We start from the raw sequence: 11,431 nt of genomic DNA, 5'->3' as shown, positions 1-11,431 counted from the left end.
CTCTACCGCCGGCGAGACAACGGCCGACACATTATGAAGAGGCGTGGTCAGATACCAGTTCGCTTGGACAACCGTCATGTCGTGCCGTACAATCCTTACTTGGCCAAGATGTTCGGTTGCCACATTAATGTAGAGTACCTTTCCGCTCCAAGGCCGCCAATGAGATTAGGAGGTTCCGTACGTTACGGTATGTTGGTTCATCCGAGGCCCACTGGCATCTTATGAAGTAGAGCATGTACAGTCTTTCACACGCCGTAGAGCGTCTTACAGTGCACACAAAGAACGACCTTATGGTGTACTTTGCTGATGGTCAAGCAGGTCCCGCGGCCCAGACGGCAGCCAACCGTGACACTCAGCTTACGGCATTCTTTAAGCTCAACGCAATTAATCCGGTCGCTCGCAACTATCTATACCGTGACATCCCCCAAGGCTTTGTTCGGAATAAACAGACAAAAACCTGGACCGCTGGTGTCCGTCAAACGCGTCGAATTGGCCGCATCTTCCAAGTGCCACCGACAAACCCAGAATTGGTTGCCACTCGCCTCTTGCTTCACCACGTCAAGGGCCCTCGCATCTGGGAGGAGCTCTTCACTTACGAAGGCAGAGTGTACGCCCCCGCTCAAAAAGCTTGTCACGCCCGCGGATTGATCAATAGTGGTACTGCCTTCGAAGAAACGTTAGACGAAGTCGTGCAATGTCAACATCCACGGGCTTTTCGTATTCTGTTCCGCCAACTACTTGCCCTGACCCGTCCACCCAACCGCGGCCTAATGTGGGAATGTCACAAGGAAGAACTCACACATGACCTCATCCGTGTCTACGGTACCGACGACAAACTCCGTTCCGCACATGGTCTACGTGACATACGGTTGATTGTCGAGGCCAATATGGTAGATTGGACCAACTTAAACTTTCCTGAACCACCGGTCTCCGCATTCGGTCAATTGCGTCCCTTCGACAAGTACGTTATACCGAAAGGAGAAAACGTTGGTCGTCTGAATGCAGGACAACTCAGTGCGTACAATGCCATCATCGCCACACTCAGTCCGTCGTACGCAGGCCCTACCTACTTCTTCCTTGATGGCCCGGGTGGTACGGGTAAAACATTTCTGTACAAGGCCCTCATACAGTATTTTCGAAATAACGGGCACGTCGTCGTCCCTTCTGCATGGACCGGAATCGCGGCCCTTTTCTTGCCTGGAGGCCATACCTCACACTTCTTTTTTAAATTCCCCGTTCCCCTCATGGAAGACAGCATCTGCGGTCTTTGCCGTGCCAGCGTCGGAGACCGACGTTTGATCGACGCTAAGTTAATTATCATGGATGAAGCGTACATATGTGAACGGCAAGCGCTTATGGCTATGGACCGTATTCTTAGGGACTTAACTGAAGTCCGTCACCGGCCATTCGGTGGTAATATACTTTTGCTCGGCGGTGACTTCCGACAATGCGCACCTGTAATTCCTAACGCTCCTGCTGGCTCAAACATCGCCGAGTCCATTCGCAGTAGCAATCTTTGGTCGGAGTTCAAACTTCTTCACCTGACGCAGAACATGCGTGTCGGACCCGGAGAACAATATTTTGCCGGGTATCTGCTCACTATCGGCAATGGTTCCGTTAACGTTCCTGACGACATACTGTTTCACGGATCGCCTCAGGACCTCATTCACTGGGTGTATGAAAATAACCTTGCTCAGCCGAACCCCAATCGCGCCTTACTCTGCCCTCGCAACGATCACTGCGACTACATCTACAATCTAATACTAGATTTACTTGAAGGAGATCAACGTGTTTACTTCTCCGAGGATAAATTAATAGACCCACCGGCCGAAGCAATTGCAGACTATCCGCCCATCTCCTGAACCACGTCGAAGTGGCTGGCCTGCCTCCGCATCAACTTCGCCTCCGTGTCGGTGCCATCGTCATACTTATACGTAATATGTCGCCAGTAGATGGATTGGTAAACAGGACCCGCCTACGCATAACCTCTCTTAATCACCGGTACTCATAATGGTCAAGATATAATAATTCCCCGTGTAAAACTAATTCCAAGCGACAGCACCTTGGGCGTCACCTTCAGCCGTGACCAGTTCCCGGTTAAAGTAGCCTTTGCGATGACAATAAATAAGTACCAAGGCCAGACACTTCACCGCGTCGGCATCTACCTCAAGGACTCTGTCTTCGATCACGGTCAGTTATACGTTGCCACGAGCCGTGTAACTTTACGCGCACAGCTTCGTATCCTTATCGGCCACCTAGTTTATCCAACTCATCCTGACTAATCGCATACCAAAAATATTGTCTGCAACTAATTACTTAGTAATGAATAATTTACTTTTTCTGACTTAGCCGTTTTTCTTTTTTATATAATTGCGTGCACTTCTTTTTACCAATGCTGCTCGTTTAACTTGCACATAACAAACCGGACATGACCGTACTTCTGTTACGTCCCTAGTTATAACCCATTTTCGTCTTTCGCCATTCCAAGGAGGTTTTGCTCTGGAATCCGCGAACTATCAGCGTTTTCTCGCTTAGCGACGCCCGCGATACGAAATCGGGGAACTCGCGGAATGCGATTGCGAAAACCCTTTGCTTGCAGGTTTTCGCAAGCAAGGAGCGTGACCTACTCCCCTTTTGGGAGTATAAGTTATCGGCGCAACGCAAGTACGCCAGTTCCGTGATAGCGTATAGCAGAGACCGAAGTTTTGTCTGTTCGTGACCCGCAGTAGACCCGCGTGTAAGGCTACTCGAAACCAGTGTTACGTCGCGAGCGAGATACGGCGCGCGACGTACAAAATAAAAAAAGAAAATTAATGATTAATAAGATTGTGATTTGATGGTTTACAATACGCGGTTGAGGACGGTATTAGCGCTGCCACCAGTCCTAATCGGTTGTTCGATGTTGGATCACTCACGATTAGAACAATAAAAGAGTTGTTAAATAAGTTAATAGATTAATTGAAAGATTAATCGGGTTCGTCAATGCTCTAGTCCCATACGGGCCCCACGTGTGAATTTGTACGAAGATGGTAGGCGTGAAAATGAAGGAAAAGGAAGTGTTTTGAAACGTAAATGAATTAAAACTGGTTAGGTGTAACAAGAATATAATTTCGGAAAAATAATCGTGACAATAAAAGTGATTGGTTAACAGAAAGTACGAGCTGTTTGAAATATAAGAGAAAATAAATGTATTATAAAGAAAAAGTTTAAATTATATGAAAATGAAGCTATTGATTACTGGTTAATTAAAGTTTGATTAATTGATTTGATGATTCGAGCGACGATGTTCTGTGAAGAATTAAGCGCAAATAGAAAGAAAGAACGGTCCCAGAGGATAAATTACCAGAGCCACGGTTTCGTGGGCCCGTCTTCTTTGTGCGTGAATCGGAATTTTATTTAGTAATGTTAATTTTCGATACCTTGAGTCTCTATACTGAACGGAACGATCTAGGGGGAAACTTTCCAGAATACACGGTTTCGTAGATCGCCCGTTTTGCCTCACTACGTCCAGATTAGTCGTATTGGATAAAATGAAATGGAAAACTTACCAAGATCGATGTAAAATAATATACGATAAGATAATTTGATTTTTGTATCGTTAATCGCTGGTGTCGTCTAGAAATCTGGAAGTCAAAGAAGAGGTGAGAAAACTGCCACTTGCACTACGCGTTCGCGATCGGCCTTTTATTTCGGTGTTACGAGACGAATTCAAACTATTACAAAACGAACACAAAGTATTTCTAAATCGACGCGACGCCGAAAAAGAAAGAAAAATAATTAATATACGAGCGATATAAAAACGAAAGAGAAAAGATAGAAATTGAAGAGTATGAAATGAATTTAACGTATCCGTTTGAGTCCTTGTCACAAAACCGCGAACCGAAACACTCTCGACACTCTGCCGTGAAGAGGACTTGCCGAGCAATCTAATTACGCGATTTTGCTAACAACACTATCTCTACGCTAACACGGGCTCCCCGTCACGCACCTTGCGATTTTTCGACGAAGAGTCATTTGCCTCAGTCAAGCGATCGTGTCTCAGGGTTCGTCTCGCGATCTAGGGCCCAAAGTGGGGACATCATTTGGCAAATCAGGGTACGTGACGGAGGGGAAATCCCGCGCGTATTGGGGTAGTTGGCCGCTCTTCCTAGTTCTCTCATCCCTTCTTGACTTTTCCTTCTACCTTCGTCTAAGGTTGACCATTTCTTTCTACCCCTCTAACGCTACGGCGGATTTCATGCGTCGCAATTCTAAAGTTCTGGAATATTCGAAATCTATTACGACTTAATTTATTCGAATTTGCTAATTAAAGAGGCTTTGTCAATGACATTTCCGGTATCGAAAGAGGTTTTCGTTTAATTACAGATATTGGATTTACTGTCTTGAATGACCATTAATTGAATAAAGTTAATCAATATTCATTCGTTAATTATTTTGTCTATCTCCTTTTAGCGGTTTACGCGAGATGCAACCAGTGTTTTATAATCGTCGACAAATTGCGGATACATGCGTGTTGGATTTAGTTAATATTCATTCCGCGCTTATTAGCTATTAACATTCTTATTCGTATTTCGACGATTTACGTATATTCGAAACGTTCTACGTTTAACGTTTAACGACGATGTTTATTGTCTCGATCGACCCTTTGTCTCGAACATTCGTGAACAATTTCGAACTACAGTGGTTGTCACGCAAACCCTCGCATTCCAATATCATTCAAACAGTTTCATTTCGTTCAATTCCAATCACTTTCGTTCTTAATTGCATTCATTCTTTGGTGGAAGGACCGGCTGACGCATGCTTCGCAGGTATGAGAGGTACCTCGCTAATAGAATAAAAGAAAATTCTTCTTTATGTTGCGCGGTTAAGTTGGGAAATTTCCAAGTGCGTCGCACTGCTTAACCGCGCGGCGAAGGATGTTTATGGTACCTCTCCCTAAACGGTTTCGACTTTCAAAGTTTTTGTCGCTGCGTAGTTTCGACTAGGCAATCATCCCAAGGAAAGGTTGACTCGTATTATTTGAAAGAACTAAATAGACTAACTAAAGAATTAAAGAACTAAATATAGCCTCCTTTGGGATTATCTCCAAGTGCTTCGCACTGGCGAGGTACACAAACTTGGTATATTGACGGTTAAACTATTGAAACTAACAAGAGAAAAGAAAAAGGAGAATTATAATTTTAATCTCAAACTCCTTTCTTGTGTTCTCCGTGAGGAATCACTTCCAAGTGTACACGCACCCGACGGAAGAGCACAAGATCGGAGGAGCGCGAACAGGTAACGAGGAGAAGAAATAAATTAGTAAGGCCCTTCCTTGCGCCCCTCACGTGGAAAGTTTCCAAGTGCAGCGCACCCAATGAGGAACGCAAGGTCGGATTTATGAAAATGAACCCGGACGTAACACCAGGAAGATCATCGACGACGTGCTCGGCCGACGGTTCAATACGACTGTATCGCCGCGGTCTGAGATAACAGACCAAGTCCAGGAGTGCACCCGTGTGCTGTGCAGGACCACCACCAACCGTTTGTATCTCCAAGGTCGAGTCGTAGCCACGCGCCGCGAGTCTAGTGTACCGTCTGAAACGCGCAGTAAGTGTAAAATAAGCGAAAAGAATTCAAACTTGATGCGGATAAAAGAAATAAACCTAATAGCGAGGAGGAGAATCTAAACAATGTTTAGGACGACGAAAGCAGCGTTAAAGAAACCGATGAATATGCGGATAAAATAGCTGAATCGGGTGAAATTAACGTAGATTCCGATAATAACCAAGAGAATATTGAACTTCTAGGTGCAGTTGTTAATAATGATCTTTTAGATTCCAACCATGAAACGAACTTTAACACTTGGCGTGAAAACTTACGCCAAGCAATCGAAGAGCCACTACCAATTCCTGAACACTGTGAGACCTTATATAATACCTTAAAACACATCTGGTTAACTTTCAACCAGGACAACACAAAACTAAACTACGAAACAGACAAATTTATTACAGATATTTTAACCAAGGCGCTCCTATCTAGTATAGAAAATACTGATAACAATGAAGAATTAAGGACTCATAGACATAATACCAAACCCAATACTAACAATAAACTTAACAGAAACAAAAATAAATATATAAACAGTAACAATAAAAGAAAAACTAAACGCAACCGGATTAGAAGATACTCTTACGCTAGATGTCAAGAAATTTATAAAGAGTGTCCAAAAAAACTCGCTGATGCCGTAGTTAATAACGATAATTCTTTATGGAAGCCGCCCGAACAACTACCTAGCGACGAAGACATCAAGTCCCTATATAGTAAGTTATGGGAACAAGCTCGACCACCAGATGCCTTATCTTTTCTTCCTAAAAGACCATCCTTGGAAATAGACACCGTCTTCCCTTCTATTACATCGATGGAAATAGTTGAAAGAATTAAAAAAAATGAGAACTAAAACTGCAGCCGGTCCAGATGGTTTACAAAAGACACATCTACAGATCCCTGGACTACCTCAGGTCTTAGCCTTATTATTTAACATTCTATGTTATAACTCCTATTTTCCTACAGCTTGGAAAACGAATCGCACTAAACTAATTCCCAAGCAAAACAAAGACTTAGCCAACGCTAGTAATTGGAGACCTACAACAATTAGTTCCGTATTGAGCCGTATGTTGTCCTGTATAATAGATACGCGCTTAAGAAAAATGATCGTGCAAAACTTTAGACAAAAGGGTTTTACCGCTGAAAACGGATGTGCTCATAATATAGCACTTATGAATACAGCCTTAACAAAATGCAAAGTAGATACAGGAGGTAGCTTTGTTATTTTAGATATATCAATAGCTTTTGATTCTCTCCCACATACAGCAATAAAACCCAGCCTTCTGAAAAAAGGCATTCCAGAGCCGATTATTAACATGATTTTAAATATTTACACAGAATGTAATACTGTAATACAAACGAACAGTAATAAAAACAAAAACAAAAACGATATTAAAATTAATATTCGCAGGGGAGTCAAACTGGGTGACCCCCTTTCCCCTCTACTATTCAATTTGTGAATGGAACCCCTGCTAGAAACTATTGAAGAAATGAGTGAGGGGATCGCACTAAATGATAATATTATGTTACCTATTCTTGCTTTTGCCGATGATTTCGTTACTCTAGGAAAAAACAAAAAAGAAGCACAGTCACAATTAGACATAGTCACAGGATATTTGCAAAAATTAGGTATGTCTATTTCGGCGGATAAAAGCAGAGCGTTTCAAATTGTCAAAATAAAAAACACCTGGTATGTCAAAGATCCGGAGATAAAAATTAATAACACTGAACTAATTCCTTATGCGGACCCTGAAATCATTTTTAAGTATCTAGGAGCCAAACTTGGACCCTGGAAAGGAATGGATTGCGATATTATAGTGCCTGAAATAGTTAGCTTAATCAAACGAGTAAGGACTTTACCATTAAAACCGCACCAGAAAATCGATCTTCTTGTTACCTTTATCCTTCCACGCTTTATATATTGTCTTTTAGTAAACCCACCCAGCGATTCAGTTTTAAAACTACTCGACAGTGAAATAAGACAAAACGTTAAGCAAATATTGCACTTAGTGCCCTCAACAGCAACGGGTTTTTTCTACGCTCCAAAAAATAACGGTGGTTTAGGCCTACCTCATTTTGAGCATATCATTAAAATCGGTATCCTTAAAAGCGCTCTTGCAATTAAAAATTCTCTAGACCCGGCTATGTCTAGTATTCTTGATGATAAAACCGAAAAGAAACTAAAATATATAGCGCATTCTCTTAGAATCAACTGGCCTGTAACTATTGAAGGTTTAGTAAATGCTGTTACGTGGCCGACGGCTTGGCAGCGCGCGTGGCTATCAGAGGCTTTCTGATTGGCGGCCGCGTAACTTATTTTTTTATCAATACAACCCGAGCGGTAAGATTGTATTGTGGTAGGAACTGTCACAAGGTTTCACTGGGTTTAAAGGAGAATGCTAATGTGGGTTTGACACAGCAATGTATATATTCTACAATCTTGGTCTATTACAGATGTTGTTGTCGCGAATATAGGTGTATAATGTGATATATTACCTATTTCCACTATGCTCGGTGTTCACGCACTGGCAATGCGGGGGTGTTGTGTGTGGTTGATTGTAATGCCAAATAGAAACACGACTCGCGGATTCTATAAGGTGAATGTTGCTCGAAGGGGACTTCAACCCGATCTCACTAATAGTAACCAACTCACTACCGTACACGACGTGCTCGACACGAGATGAACTCTGGTACTGCCCCCGATCGTTGGTACGAACGGGTTTATATACTAATTAAGAAGGGTGGTCTGGTTACTATTCGAGTGATCAGGCTGGGTCCACCTGCCTCTGCGACAGTTTAGAGTGGTTGCATCTGCTATTTGATTACGGCGGACCCATTGCTTTCCCAAGTGTTTGGTTCTGCTATCGGTGGGCCTTCTGTTTATTACGAGAGTAAATGGTCGGTTTGCCCGAGAGTTTTCCTTTCCAGATGTTTAAGCTTATTTGAAAGGAGACACGTTTGATAAAAACGGTCTGTCTACGTGACACCTCCCCCCTTAGATGAAACATCGCGGTAATCGTGATGCTTTCAATTGGAAAGGAAAACACTCACTAGAATGTGTTGAAGTTTTGGTGTTGTAATGCAATATGTCGGGTGTTATGTGTGATGTGTGTGTACTTATCGCTACGTGTGATGGTTGGTGATGCTGCTAACTGCGGTATGAAGTCGAAGCGTACGTCTGGGTCCAGGCTGCCTCGATCGGATTTGTCTCTCGGTGTACCAGGTTGGTACTATTGCAGGCGGTGGTATGGGTTGGTTTGCTCTTTGGTATTCCATTTCCATGATGATGGCGGCAATACACTCCTCGCAGTGGTAGGCGGCCTGCAACTCCATCAGGGGCGCGCTGCAAATATCGCAGGCCCCAGGCGGATATGCCGTTGGTAGTGGATAGTGTACCTCCACCATGTCATAGATCCTTGCTGCTCCAAGGGCTGCTTCGAGAGCACACTGCATACAGACAATGCCAACGTCTAATCTGTAGCAAGTGCTGCGCATGCACAGGCGGGCCGTCAAGTTCATCAGCAGCTCGATGCGACTGGTGTCCCTCTCAGTTGGTTGTTCCCTGATGTAGCACATTTCGGTCCGCTCAGATAAGTGTTTTGGAAGAATGGTGTTGTGGTCTGCTTTTACACCCGGCCTGGAACCGCGTATCTCATGCCCAACCACGCCTCCGCCACGTTGAATGGTGGTTGTCCTGGTAGACGATCGAGGGCTACATCTGCCACGACCTCACCCTCGCCTCTGATGTTGGTTAGCAGACCCCTCCTTCCTTCCAACACCCTCTTGGCCTGCTCTATCTTCCAGGTCCTGCATACAGGGCGGATACCCCGTACCCGTACCTTGAAGGCCTGCCACGGTAGATTTTGAAAGCGTGGCGGCAAGGTCCGAAGTTGGTCGACCGGTGCCCTTATCACCTTGCCGTGGTCACGAAGAGCCACCTCGAACTGGCCGTCCACCAGGTGTTGAACTTCTCCTCGGACCCAAGTACCTTCTTTACTTCTGTACGCCACCAGACGTCCAGTGGTCAGTCTTCCCTGGTTTGGAAAGTGGAGGTGGCCGCGGTCGCTCATGTACCGATACAGATCCCGGTACAGTCGCCTAGCTTCTTCCCGACCGTCGTCCACCTGCGCCCAGAATTCTACCGGATTGTCCACGTGGACAATTCCGATCCGAACAGAACTGCTCAAAACTATATTTTTGATGGTGTTCATTTTCTTGAGGATGTCTACTGATGAGACTATGGTGCCGAGAACTGCTTATATAGTCTGAAAACCCTTATCTTACCCCACTCTTATTTCGACTCTTAGAGGAGGGATGTGTAGGAGTGGCTACGGCCCCTTAGAATATTGTGGCACTTGGTCTAGGTGCTGAAGATTTTTCCCTTGGTAAATTTATATTATTTGAATTTGATTCTTCTGAGTTTTTAGGTATTTCTTCCAGTTGCAATTCAATTTCGTTCGGTTTGTCCAAAGGTTTTAGTTTATTAATGATTTTGTGTATATTACTTTTTATTATTGTCCCAATTATTAATAGTAGGATCAAAGATACTACTCCAAACGAGGAAAATGTTGATATTTTTATACGATTTGTGGAAATTTCTTGAAGTTCCAATTCTTTCGCCCGATGCTCCAATTCCTCTAGGTTTGGTGCTGTCGGAAGGTTCTTCCAATTTGTGATTACTTGATCTGTATTAGTGTAATTGGTTTCTAAAACTGATAGGTGATGTTCTGTTATTTTCGGAATGATTATTGATAAATTGTATGACGCGGATGGGTAATGTATAATATTTTCCATGGTTACTATTGTGTCCATTGCTTTTAATTGCATCGCATTTACTGTGGCTCTACATCCCGGTTCGAGGTTGAAAATTCCAGTATTGTAAATGTTTGCTATAGTTGGTTCATGGCCAGAATTATCTGTTCTACTGGTGGTGCATGTGCAAGGTATTTATCAACATCCAATGACGTGACCAATCGCCATTGCGATTGCTATGTCCGTATGTCTGACAATTTATCGTAAAACAAACCCGTTGATTGCGCCAGTGGTAACACCTTTGAACCGCCTTTAATTGCTGTCTGACTCATAACCAGAGCCAGAGGTATCAGAAGTAGTTGTGCCGGAATCATGATTTCCCGTTATTTCCGTTTTTTCCGCTATTTCCGTTTTTTCCGCTGTGGATGGAAAATAAGCGTGTTTTAATTTATCTTGGTGTTTTGTTATCGTTTTGTCAGGTGTTCGCAATACAATGTTGTTCATATCTGTTACATTAATGATCTCATATGGCCCTACATAATGTGGATCAAATTTACTAATTCGTGGTTCTAGCAATACATAAGCATAATCGCCTACATTGAATTCTACCGGTCGGGAATGTTTATCATAGTACTTCTTCGAACGGTGCTTGGAAGCAATCAAATTATCGGCTGCTATGTTGCGGATTTTTATAGTATGAGTTATTAATTCTGTTAAATAGTCGCCATATGATTTTAACCTTTCGCCAGTTGGAAACGAACTTGGTTCACGGGCTGGTTTTCCAAATATTAATTCATATGGAGAGAAATTTGTTGCTTCATGTACGGAAGTATTATAAGAAAACATGGCAAATGGTATTAATAGGTCCCAATCTTCATAATTATCCATGTAATGTTTAAGATATTCTGTTAGTACTATATGACTTCGTTCTAGTGATCCATTAGTTTGTGGTCTGTATCCAGAAGTTGTGATTTGTTTGATTTTGAATATTTCTGAAAGATTTTTCATTAAGCTTCCGATAAAACTAGTTCCCTTGTCTGTTAATATTGCTCGTGGTGTTCCATATATGGCAATAAAATGTCTCGCGAAAGCG

At 43.1% G+C, this 11,431-nt stretch overlaps 1 protein-coding gene across 1 annotated transcript; it reads left to right on the top strand.

Moving 5' to 3' along the window:
- Positions 1-887: 887 nt before the first annotated feature.
- Positions 888-1,862, top strand: LOC117611166 (ATP-dependent DNA helicase Pif1-like). The gene has a single exon (XM_076693067.1). It carries the CDS (start codon positions 888-890, stop codon positions 1,860-1,862), a length of 975 nt encoding a protein of 324 aa, XP_076549182.1.
- The last annotated feature ends 9,569 nt before the right edge of the window (positions 1,863-11,431 follow it).

Source organism: Osmia lignaria, unplaced genomic scaffold (genome assembly GCF_051020975.1).
Source record: "Osmia lignaria lignaria isolate PbOS001 unplaced genomic scaffold, iyOsmLign1 scaffold0013, whole genome shotgun sequence".
Taxonomy (NCBI): domain Eukaryota; kingdom Metazoa; phylum Arthropoda; class Insecta; order Hymenoptera; family Megachilidae; genus Osmia; species Osmia lignaria.
This window is presented reverse-complemented; position numbering and strand designations above follow the sequence as displayed.

Excerpts from the sequence above, each read along its gene's own strand:
- LOC117611166 (XM_076693067.1), top strand. The coding sequence starts at position 888 with ATGGTAGATTGGACCAACTTAAACTTTCCTGAACCACCGGTCTCCGCA.